Here is a 13,425-nt window from a genome sequence, read left to right as displayed (position 1 = left end):
CCCCCGCCCCCCCCCCCACTTTTTTTAATGGACATCTCTGGACCCGCCCCTGGCCAGTTTCGATAATCGGAAGTCTTCGATAAAAAGAAAACCTATTGGGGATTACGTTTTTCCGAGAAATTTATGGTCAATAAAACTTAATATTTGATGATCAACATGAATGGGCCCATTCACCCAAGGAAGTATCCATCTTTATTCTGCTAAAATCATAAACGAATTGTTGACCTTGGTTAAAATGATAATGATAATGATGATGATAAGGATAATATTAGGCCTTACTATTATTACAATATTATAAGATTATTTTATCTAAATTTATTATTATTAATGTGTGTTGGTCTTAATTAATAACGCAACGCCAATATCGATCGGACGAACATTTTGTTTTTATCAAGAATTGGAAAACGTGTTTCTGGGACATTTATAGATCCAAACAGTGAACCTGACCACGCCCACATTTGTTTCGTCGGGGATATCTTCCCCCCCCCCCGGGGTCGGGGACCTTGGACCCCCCCCCGTCGGGCAAACCCTGGGGCAACAACAGAACTGAGGCCGATTTAGGAAAACCTGTTCAGATGTACTGTACATGTGTGCTGTAGCCAGATGTAACACCTTACTTCATTTTACAATGGCTCTGCATTACGTTACAGTATAGGCCTTCTTGGAAAATAAAGAGGCCAAATTTCAAATGTTAATAGAGTTATTTGATAAGAATTATAATTTGGACAATCCTGACCTCATTCAACGAAGTCTAGATCGAAAATATTCTTGTTCATTGACCTAGTTATTAGTCTAATTAGGTTAATCGCCACCTTACACTTAGAACTAAGAAGATACTTAATCGATTTCTGATACGGGATCAAAGTAATCAAAATATCTGTAATAAAACTCGTTGCCGGCTCAATCGGTTGAAACATCAAACAATTGATGTGGTACTTTTTTGGTATTTTATTTGAGGGCCTACATAGACTTCGGTATTTATTCAAAGGCTTATCGGTGGCGATTTTCTCCTTTTTTAGTTTATTGCTATTTACTCTTTTACTTTTTTTTTTTATTATTGATTTTATGGTTGTTGAGAGCCAAAAACCAAAAGAGTTATAATGTAGGCATGTCTTTAGTTGAGAGTTGGTATTAAAATGCAATAATTAATGGCCAAAAATAAAATTGCGATCCATTGCACCCACTGAGTTTAATACCTCATAGCGATAGCGATTGCAGTATATATCGCATCGTCGTTATGGAAGACCGAAAAGTGGACCAACAAACAGGCAATGCGGTTTTAATATATTCAATCAGCAAACATTTTTTTTTTTCAAAATTAATAGCACATTTTTTTCTTCGTTGCAATCCCAACAACCATACTTTGCAATAGAGGCCCTACCAAAGCTGAGGATGAGTAAAGGTCATCAAGGTAATACAAACCTATGAGATGACCTCATTTGAACCCTAGTAGCGTAATTAAGAAGACCGTGCGGTCGTGGTTTGCCCACCGCAGACGATAAAAGCGATAGAAATTGTCAGCCCGAGTTTTGTTTTCAATGAATTCTACGGAGGAAGTTAGCTAGAAAAGGTTTCAACAAAACAGTAGTTTCTATAGAAGTGGTTTTTGAGAGAAAATTAAATGTTGATGGTGAAATAATCGTTCGATTTGGAATGCGATATCGTGGGAGTGCATCTAGGCCTACAAGAAAAACAGGTCATTAGTCAGTAGTGTAGCGTGTGCAAACGCCTTAAGCGAATAATTAGGGCCTACCTCTGATACATTTTTGGGGTGGGGGTGTGGGGACGTAATGTGTCACCAAGTAAGTTTCATGTTTAGTGCGATAACGAATTGACGGCAGATTATACGTTTACAGATCAAAAACAATGTTAAAGTTTTGTATAAAACGCATTTAAACGGATAACAATTCGAGTAAAACGCGTTCAGCGAATCTCTTTGGATAAACGCATATCTTCCGTAGGCCTATCGTAATAATGGGTTGATGGGGTGTTTGGGATAAACACGTCGGCAGACTTTAGAAGTTTCATGTAAAAAAGGGTTATATATTTATACCGCGCAAAATACGAAGGTCTTGATGCCCAAAAAGTATAAAAGCATCTCCAAGCCAGCACCCAAACCGCAGTATGGGGATACGCACGCACTCGTTGACCAGGGATCTATCAAAATGTACCCTGTCCAGCACTGAGTCACGGCAACTGAAACTGGTTCATAATGAAACAATTTTATAATAAAATCACTTTTACCTATTGGACAAAGTTAAGCCTCTGTGCCGAGAATTTGATAATTCTATTAAGCATTATTTTTGTACAGGGCAGGTACTTCATGTTCTTCATGACTTTGCGAAGTCTCCATTAAATTGTAACTTACAATTACAGGAGCATTAAATCTGCTTTGTATATAAAACTTAAAGGTGCCCGAAAAACACAAAACTTTATTACAACATTAGCGACCTTCGTGGTACCTTAAGTAGAAAATAACGCTACGTCAACGCTTTCAGTGTTATTTAGTCGGAAAATGCCTTGTTATAAATACGTATATGATTCTCTACAAAGAAAAAAAAAACATTGTTAGCTGAGTCAACGGTTTATCATGGCGTCATAAAAATCAATAAACATTTGTATTTTATCAAACCAACGAATCATTAGATTGTAGAGGATTTACTTTGTAAAAAGTGTGATATTTAAACTAAAAATAGACGAAGAAATCGCTTCGAGTAGGCCTATTACACACGATCGGTTAAGCATGTTTCCTTAAAATCGATGCACTGTTTTCAGTACAATCGTTGTACTGCGTAGGCAATCTGCGACGCAATTGGGGCTCCCCGATTCGACCGACCAATCAGCATCACCGAAAGCTGTCGGCGATAGCGTGTAGCGATTTTATGGAAGCCAAGCTTTAGGTGAACTTTGCCCTCAGTAACTTAAGCTCTCTCTGTCCACACACTATCGATTTTATGTGAAAAAATACCTGTTGTTTGAACGTGGGTATGACATGACATCATCTTTCCCATATAAGGGCTGGGCAACGCGCAGGTATTAGAGAGGAAGGCCTTACATGCATGACGGTCCACAAAAAAAAATGCAAACTTTATTAAAGACATAAGCCAATTAGAAACATAATCACTTTAATCACCGCAGTGCTTACATTAAATTGAATCCAAGAATAGATAAGAAATCATAATATAATTCATTAGAGCTCATTTCCAGGGACGCGTGTCTACTAAGAAATCGAAATTAAAAATTGAAATCTGATTTCCCGGTTTTGTTGTTTTTTTTTTCAGAACCGCTTATAAACTTTCTTGATCTCGTAAATTGTAAGTCTTTTGAGTAAAATTGACACATTGGTCATTCATTTGAACTTCCGAACAACCGAACTTGGGGACACACGAGTGGACTTATCTTTTTTTACAAACAGTATTACATTGATCGGTCTGCCGTTCGTAAATGTTAAAGAGGTTTGATAAAGTAAAGAACCCAAATTCCTTTTGAATGTCCTATGATATATAGGTACAGTATGAAAATGAGGACATCCATAATAAATAGGTCTACAGTCAGGGGCGAATTTAGGGAGAGGGCGCGGAAAGCACGTCCCATCGGTTTTGCCAATGTCATCTTTTGTTTTTTAACAGAAAAAATATAAAATGGCATACAAATACTGCGGTACGGTAAATATTACAATATTTCGTAACAGCATGCTAAACACGAATCAAATCATTATTGGATATTGTCTGTATAATTATATTACATCTAGGCCTAGGACTATATGAAATTAGTTCCCCCCCCCCCTTAAAAATTTTCGATCCGCATTCGATTATTTATAGTAGGCCTAATAACAATGGCGAGATACATTGAAAACGTAATTTTCAAAGCATTTGCGTCAGGTATCGATATATTAAACTGGGCATTTACACCACTGGGACGTTTCTCTTGGACCCCACGAATGCCAGGCGATCCCTTGGCCCCCCACCTTTATGGGTCACGCGTCCCCCGCCCTCCTGCTTACAACAAGGAATCTCCGTCACTGGCAGAGATTCGGATTGACCATTATTTCCCAAGAGAATCTGATCGTGTCTGTAACGTACACACTTATACTGATAATTATCGGGACACGGGAAACACAAATTGTCTGCATAAAATGTATAAACTTGTTTCACTGGTGCATGAATTTACATAGCATTAAGATCAGCTGTCTTCTTGGAACAGCAAACATACTGTATCGACTAGAGAATAATGAAGAATCACGGGACGTCATCTTATGTTATAAGCAATGACACACACTTGAAGTCAAGCTCCGTAGGAAAAATAGTTTCTGATATGTTGTAAAACTGATTTTCTAAGACCCAAAAAAGTACATTTGACAACAACAAAACTTGGAAGCGGTTAATGAATACAGACTTTTGAATAAACTGCTGAGGAACAAGGGGCGTAACCACCCAGTTTTTAAATATTCAAAAATCTGTAACTTATTATTAACCGCTTCCGAGTATTTCGTCAAATATGCTTTTTGTGTCTTAGATAAAATCAGTTCGTATACAACATACCAACATTTTTTTTCCACCGGAGCCTGTCTTTAAGTCAGAACATTACGCCATGTGAAGTACGGTAATAACATAATTGATCATGATGATAATAATATGACGAATACTTCCGAGTATTTCGTCAATTATGCTTTTTGTGTCTTAGATAAAATCAGTTCCTATAAAACATACCAAACTTCTTTTTTCCTGCGGAGGAAGTATTGAAGTCAGAACATCATGTTATGTGAAGTAATAACATATAATGATCATGATAATAATAATAATAATAATAATAATAATAATAATAATAATAATAATAATAATAATAATAATAATATGACGAATATAACAATATGAAGAACAAAAATAGTTTTATAATCAATATTATTAATTCTATAATAATAAGAAGGAGAAGAAGAAGAAGAAGAAGAAGAAGAAGAAGAAGAAGAATACTGTAATAATAGTAATTATAATTATAATAATAGTATGACTTAATAATATGATGACATATAATATTAATACTTTAATAATACGTCTGTATACGCCTGCTAGTATAATGTGGCCTAATAAAAATATGTAATATTAGGCCTAAAAATAATTCTGTAGTATAAATCCCTTGCATCTATTATGTAGGCTATTTCACAAATCTTTAGGCCCTACGCTTAAAATTCCAATCTTAAGATCATGGAGTGGAGTAATGCTGAGAATTAACCAATGAACAAATCGGACGGGAAGGTTAGCAATTGTTTGATAATTTAGGAACACGTTTAAACCTTCACCTCCCTTTGACCCTAGTTTACGTAAAAACCTAAATCAATGAAGCCCACCAAGGTCCCGGATTCCCAGACAAACACCCTGTGGCTATTTCTAACTGATTTCTTGACAAGTAAAAAAATGGAATGATCCATTATTATAGGGAACGGTATATTACAAACACATAAAACATCACGTTACTTTATTAAGTGTTTGCGTACTTGCATTCTGATGGTTGTAGTTTCTTAGATTTTGTTCTGAATTCGCAACTTGTTTCATTTATATCTCTTGATATTTTAACATCTGAGTCAATTACATTTCACTTGAGGCTGCTTGTCCTCCCCTCGCGGCGCTGCAACAAACCAAGCGTCCACCGCATCAGTCATGCTTATGGGGAGTTTTTCTTGGAAAAGGAAAAGTATCGTTACAGGAAACAGTCTGTTTTCAATCTTAGAACCGAAGTGCAATAAATCCGTGATGGACGTAATTCTGTAAGTCCGCATAATTTCGTATTTTTTTTCATTTCTTCGTTTGCGTCAGAGCGTTTTAGAACTCATTAACTAAAGGATATGATAGTGGTGTATGGTATCTCAACATTGAATATCACTAGTCTGATCAGAGACCTGATAGAAGACTGTCATTGCCTTTTCAAGAAACTTATCTTAACTGTTCTCCGTCTTGGGAAACTTTTTAATACGCCCCGATGAATCTGTGGTTTTATTATGTGATTTGTCTTTAGTATAGCTGTTTTTCCCCTGTATTTTTCACGTTATGCAACTTCGAGATATGTACCATAGGTATAATAGTGTGTAGTATGTTCGGATGTTATATCTGCTTTGTGAGTATACTTTTTTGGTTCATGTATTAACTTGGTACGGCATGTCCACACGTGACGTCTATATAGCTCCAGTGGAATATACCACTGAAGATGATGTAACGTATATGCGGACGTCACGATCATTATAGTTATTTAATTATCATCGTTGTCGTTGTCGTTTTGGTCTCGTCATCATCCCCAATATCATAATCAGCATAAGTCAACGTCGTCATCGTCTTGAACGTCACTATCATCATCACTCATCATTATCCATCATCATCATTATCATCATCATTGTCAATGACCATTATTGTCGTGTCGTCATCGCTGCCGTCAGCAGCAGTATCATTAAACATTTATAATCATCATCGTGGTCATCATTCACTAACATATCGATCACCATTCATGATGATGATGATGATGATGATGACGACGATGATGATGATGAAATGTTAATGATTCTGCTAATGACGGCAGCGACGTCATCATCATCACTATCATATTATCATCATTGCCGTTGTAATCATAGACATCATCGGACCCCATCCTCTTCTGTTAAACAAGAGCTCCAGCTTTAAGCTCATAGCCTTATAATCAAGGCATCACTGCGAAGTTTAAAGTTTATCTCCTTTCGTAAAACATTTATCTCGTACGTTTGACGACATATCAAATTGCTTCCATTTATGAATACCAAAATCATGCAATACTGTAAAAAATGTTTTGTTTTTGTTTGTTTCTTTTTTTTTCGGCTGCCGATGATTAAGCCACGCAATGACACATCTACCAATTTATACACTATTGCATCTTTTGGTGAAAATAGTTTTTACAAAAATTACCATCGACCCAAAATTAATATTAGCCTATATTATATTTTATTATATTATTATATTTATGTTAAGCTAAGAATTTGTTAATGAATATGTTATGTATAATGTATTACTGAAATTTCTTAACGACAAATAAAAGCAATACAACTATAGGACTAGGCCTATAGCCCTATGGAGTCATATTCAACCTCAGTGTACATTTTTTTATTAAGGGTTTTAAACTGTAATATGCCTAGTTCTCTAGCATTAATAGGACCTATGTCTACATAAATTGTTGTGGGTGATTAGATTTTATGTTGTGCATTTCAGTTTCCTGTTTAATATTAGTAGTTGGTAATAGAACCATTTAAAGTTAGTAGTATTTCTCTAATTTTTAAAATCATTAGTAACGTTCCGTACTGCTCAAGCGGTAAAACCTCATAACAGTGGTTCGACGGAAACCACTGTTATGACGTCATAATCATGGACAAACGATAAAATCGTTGCTACTACGACGATTTTAATATTTTTCCATGATTATGACGTTATCTGATTTGATTTGTCAACATATGTTGTTATCGCATAACTGATAAATTGTTATCGAATCGTTCTAGTGTAAAAACTTCTCTTATTTCTTTTATTTTCTATATGAACTATTGCATTTTAGCTTTTTTTATCGTTATCGTTATCGTTGAAGTATAAACAGGCCTTAAGCCAGGCATTTACTGCGCACGACGGTAGTCGGACGACGTCGTATATGGAGAACGCGACGCGACGCGTATGCAACGGCAGATCGTTTTTAATGATGATACGTTCAGACTGCACTGCCAATCAGCAGGCGGCGTCGCGTCGTCTAGTACTCACATGGAGCAGAGTTGAATTCGTCGGCCGATGGCCATACGACGCAGTAAGTGCCCGGCTTTGAGCGTACGTAAAGATAAAATATATGAAATTAATAAATAAATAATGTTTCGTAGGAAGAGCCTTTGTTGGTGCATGTGTTTTTAATACCATCTGACGTGAAACAAAACATTTCCTTGATCAGACGATACTAAAGGCTTTCAAAGAGATGTTGTATCAAGAAAACTATTAAGAAAAAAATAAGATTATCAACTCCAAAAATAAACTAAGAAGAAAAAACAAACTAACCTATGCAGTGTTTCCCGGATGTAGATTTTTTTTTCTTACTCAAAATCAGCTTAACTCTGTCCTCGAAGGCCTCCTAAATACCAGTGACGTCACCTTCAACGACATGTCATGTAAACACTCATGTAAATACATTCACAGTTGTTTTTAAAACGTATGTTTTTTCCTCCTTAGAGTGGCTTGGAAAATTCAAAGACGCACATCAGCAAAGTTGATCTCACAGAACAGACAAGCAATGAATTAGAAGCTGGCAACGTTGACAATGTACCAGAAAGTGCTGGTTCAAATCACCCTGCCGGTTCAGATTTGGAAGAAATGCTGAGAGACGATAGCGCGGATGATATGCCACTATGTCGAATATGTCAGGAGAAAATGGGAATCAAGGGTAAGTTTGTCATGATTGATTGGTCGATCGATCGATTGATTGATTCATTGATTCAATCAATCGTCGATTGACCCATTGACCTGTCTCTTATACACATCTAGATGTGTATAAGAGACAGATATATATATATATATTATATTACGTAGACCACAGACATTGTTCCTATCAACAGTTACGAATTTTATCATACCAAATGCTTACAAATTCAAATAAAATACGACAGGCCTATCCAATTTTGCTACAAGCGACTTTGGTTTTGTTAGTAGTACTTAGTACACTAGTAAGTCCCAGAAAGCAACCAATTTTCATTTTCTTTTGTAATTGGGGCGATATAAAATTCGAAAATATGGAAACGATTGATTGATTGATTGGTTTGTTGGCTGGTTGATCGATGGGTTGTTTGGTTGATTGATTAATTGAATAAGGGATGTTAGCATGAAAATGGATCTCCTTTTACTAATAACTCCGTGGTTGAATTTACATAATATGTTTATTTCATTGAATAATAGACCTACTTGCTGGTACAATATTGTTTTATGTTTATTATGATTACTAGCTGCGCCGTTTATTATGTGGATTCTCCCCCTGAGTGGGAGCTGAGTATATTTCATAGGTGGCCTAATATTTTGATCCAACGACCGGAATAATATCGGGAAGCTCATAGAGGATACATCCTCTTGATGCGCTATAGAACCTTTCATCCGGGACTAGACAGGCTGCAACATGCACGAATTTCCTTGGCCTCAAGTAAAACTACGTACCGTACGATTTAATTAAAACATCGTGGGGGCCTACAACATTGGTTTTCATGACGTTTAGACATTAAAATTAAATATAAGAGTTAAATAAATTTCATTCACACTTCAGTGCATACTGTGTTAGCTGAACTCTGCTTATTGATTGATTGATTGATTGATTGGTCGATCGATCGATTGATTGATTCATTGATTCAATCAATCGTCGATTGACCCATTGACTGAATAATTAAAAATATCTCATTCACTTTTTATTGTAAGTTGATAAATTAAGCCTTTCTAAATATGCAAATTAGGCAATTTAAATATGTAAATTAATTTTCTTTTTTTAGCTCATGACATGCAGTACATCGTTAACAAGGTGATTGTAAAGAAACTCTTATTTAATACTGAAGAGATTGATTTTAAATTATAGATATTAACATAAAATATATTAATTGACAGCTGTGGTTTATTTTTTGTCTGTTTACAGGAAAAGACAAATTGATTTCACCGTGTGGCTGCTCTGGCTCGTCAAAATTTATTCATATCCGATGTCTTCAAAAATGGACCCGAACCAAAGGCTCAAATATTTGTGAAATATGCAATAAACAGTACGAACAAAAATACTTGAAGCTTCCGCGATTAACGGTAAGTTAGCTTGACATATATGAGAACTGGTGGTACGGGGTTGTCTGGTCTGGTGATTGCGTCGATCGCAACAATATAAGCCTATGCCAACCTGGCTGGGATTATTGTGAAGATGATGTCATTTTACAATAAACATAATTCCCAGACATGTTGTAGATTAGGCCTAATAATCTGACTCAATCATTATAAAATTCAAACCATTCTGGGTTTTTTGTGCAATTCGGAATTTGTTGTTTTATCTATCTATTGCAGTGGCGTAGGGTATCTAGCCTCGCCTACCCAAATTAATCACGTTCAAAGTATTGGCCTAGTTAAAAATCACCATACGTCACTTTATTTTGCAACCTATAGCTAGGCCTACCCTCACTTAATAATCGATATTAGACTGAAAGTGATACGGTGGCCAAGAAATACAGAAACACTATTATCTATGCATCTAAAACAAACAAAATTATGCTGTACAGTATTTGCCAAAAAGCAATTTTTTTTTTTTTTTAATTAATGAATAAATTTTTTTAAGTGTTGATTATCTAAAAAATTAGTTTTTTAATAATTGATTGAAAAAAAAATACTGCAAGTAAGAGAAATAAAATATTGTTTAACTTTCAGACATCAGAAGAAAACACACTTGTATCGGCTTTGATCATTCTTGTACTTTTATCCGGTGTCACTGGTGTCGGAGTTTATCTTTTAGTTGCGCACATACACGAAACAGCAGGGAACATTACGGGCGATATATGGATCTCACTTAGTCTCTTAACTTCAGGCGGCATGGGACTAGCCTTATTCATGCCTTGGTTTTCTATGTTCATTTGGCGCATATGCGTGAACAGCAAGCGGCGGAGGGAGCTTCCTATATATATAAACGTTTAACTGTATATTTGACTTGTTATCGGATGATTCTGAAGAAAATGAATCAAGTTTGAGAAACTTGACACGTAGGCCTACATTAAGTGCATTCGTCTGAAGAGAATTTCCAGTTCACTGCCAGAAAGGCACTATAAACCACGGTCAACATAATTTTTATTTCAATCGTGATAACGTCTTTCAAGTTATGGTTTCGCATTTGACTAGGAAATGATACAGTGTTTTTTTCCATCCTGTTGGAAAAAGAAAAATCGATCATTAAGTTTAATGTGTTCCTGGAAGGTATTGTTATGTTGAAAGTTTATTGAAGAGTGGACCTATGAATAAAGCTTGTTTTCATACAATCGCTACACGCTATCGCCTATAGCTTTCGGTGATGCTGATTGGTCGGTTGAATTGGAAAGCCTTCCATTGCATCGGGGACTGCCACGCAATACTGTACAACGGTTGCAGTGAAAACACTGTAGCGATAGTGTAGCGATTTTATGGAAACCAAGCTTAGGAGATGGTTATTAATTTATAATACTTGTGAATCAAAGTATTTAAAGTATAATTAATAATTTATTAAGTCAATTGTAATATAATTTCGATCCTTTCAGTACGTTACCCAAAATCTAATTTGTCACTGTTATAATCGTAAAATTTAATTTGTATTAATAACTTAATAATGTAAATTATTAATTTCATTTTGAATTCAGCTATTATGCATCAATGCTTTGTTTGTTAATGGACCTTTTCTGCGCTAACCCGGCATTTTTTTTTTATATTGTTGGCAAGGTTTCACAAACAAAGTGTAAACGTATATAAGCACGTCTGTTTGTGGGACATGCGTTTTCCAGCTGGCCTACTTACTACCGTATGGTATTATACTAATTTCATTTCAATAAATAAACTTTTTTTTAAAGTATTATATTGTGTTCTCCCGAAGCCGTTTTAGCCGTCAGTTTTACCAGTAAAATTAACTCGCCAACCAGTAAAAATTATGTGTTGGTAAAATTAAAAATTAAAAAAAAAAACACTTATTAGGCCTAGGTAGCCTGGGCTGAGCTTCTTTCAATAAATGAACATCATTCCAGTTCAGGCCTAGACAACGTATAGTTGTTTTTTGAAGCCATTGAACCCTACAGTGACTGCTTCCTGGTTTGTTAATGCTGCCCTAAACTAAGAAAATGATCTTATCAGCTCTATATTTCATATATATTGGAGCTCATTTTCTCTTTTTAATCATTAATAATGTACGGTATATTTTGCTGAATGGGACAAAACTACCTTACGTTAACGAACCTCATGGAGGTATGCAACTATTTATTCAAATTCATTTATATTAAATTGTAGACCCAGTCTAATTACTGTTTATATTTACTGTATTATTTAATTAGCAAAGAAAACACCATGTAATAATAATTAGTATTTATTATTTTGAAGTTGTCAAATTTTTTCTTAAATTAGTATTTTATCATTTGTTTATTAGTCTTCCGTTGACTAAATATTTGATTATCAATAATACTATTTTTTGTATTATTATTACTTGATTAAATTTATTATAGGTTTTGACAAAACACGGTGCATTGCTTTATAACCGCTTTCAATAACAACATAGTTTGTTTTATTTATTTGTAAATCCAAGAATTACTAGTATTTTGTACCAGACTTGGGAATAAAGTCATGACCAAAATTAAATGCTTTTGTGTCAATATTTCTGTCGATGATTTCGCAATACCTGAACAATTAATCTTTAGACTATTGCTTATATTTTTTTAATTTTTTTTACGACTTATGAATACAAATTACTAAGACATGTTCTCTCAGTGGTGGAGAGGTTAATGTTGTGAAAAACAGAAACATCTCTGGAATGTTTATATATGTATTTATTTCGTTTTCATTTCTGTTAATAATAACAAAAAATAAATATTGCAATATGCTTTGGTGTCCATTACTAAAAACTGGCTAATCGTTGAATGAAAATAATTACCTGCGAAACTTGGCTTAAGTATTAGAAATACACACTATTACATCAAATTAAATTGTGGCCAAGTGGTTTTAGTTTTTGAAGCTGCTAATATTTTATTTAATGATTATTTTTTACAATAATTTGTAAGTTTAAATCAAAGAAGTCAATTTTGACGTTGGTACCTATTTGTTAAATTCGTTTAGCTAAAATACAAAAACAAAACACATGCTTAATCGAACTGATTTATCCAGTTCGTTGTTCTTGCGCCAAGTTTCAATTGTACAAAATACAAAATAACTTTATTGTTAAGTTATTGAGAAACATAGAATTAGCGCATGGAGGTATAATTATTTTGAGTGGGTTCCTGGCCCAGACCATAATTTTGGGTTACTCACTCTTTATTGCACTTAGTGCGCGCCATAGCTAATTGGCGTCCCATACTCGATTTCTTTTTCCGTCTCTCTAAATCAAAGATTTTATAAGATCCTTGCTCTAAATTAACTTTCTCGTTGGTGGCGCTCTCAAGAATGAGAAAAAAAGTAACATATTACAAATGGTGTTCTAGTTGCTTAAACAAATTAAACTACATACAAAAATACAGTTTTCACAACAAACTCAAACTAATATTAATAAATATAGTTGGCACTACAGTACTGTTGTCATTTTACTATTTAAATATTATAAATATATTACAAATAATAATAATAATAATAATAATAATAATAATAATAATAATAATAATATATTATAAATTCCAAGAGATTAAGCATTATTTTTATATACTAGTATCAATTGTAT

General features: G+C 34.5%; 1 protein-coding gene across 1 annotated transcript; it reads left to right on the top strand.

Moving 5' to 3' along the window:
• The first annotated feature begins 5,871 nt into the window (after nucleotides 1-5,871).
• On the top strand, nucleotides 5,872-12,103 carry LOC117120498 (E3 ubiquitin-protein ligase MARCH8-like). The gene is made up of 4 exons (XM_033265511.1): nucleotides 5,872-6,108; nucleotides 8,214-8,424; nucleotides 9,652-9,809; nucleotides 10,419-12,103. Exons 1-4 carry the CDS (start codon nucleotides 6,085-6,087, stop codon nucleotides 10,680-10,682), a joined length of 657 nt encoding a protein of 218 aa, XP_033121402.1. The 5' UTR covers nucleotides 5,872-6,084; the 3' UTR covers nucleotides 10,683-12,103.
• Nucleotides 12,104-13,425: the final 1,322 nt, after the last annotated feature.

The sequence above is a fragment of the Anneissia japonica genome, unplaced genomic scaffold (assembly GCF_011630105.1).
Source record: "Anneissia japonica isolate Jap-2015-1 unplaced genomic scaffold, ASM1163010v1 scaffold1698_len283567_cov170, whole genome shotgun sequence".
Lineage (NCBI taxonomy): Eukaryota > Metazoa > Echinodermata > Crinoidea > Comatulida > Comatulidae > Anneissia > Anneissia japonica.
Note: the sequence above shows the minus strand (reverse complement) of the source record. Positions and strands in the feature narration are given on the sequence as shown.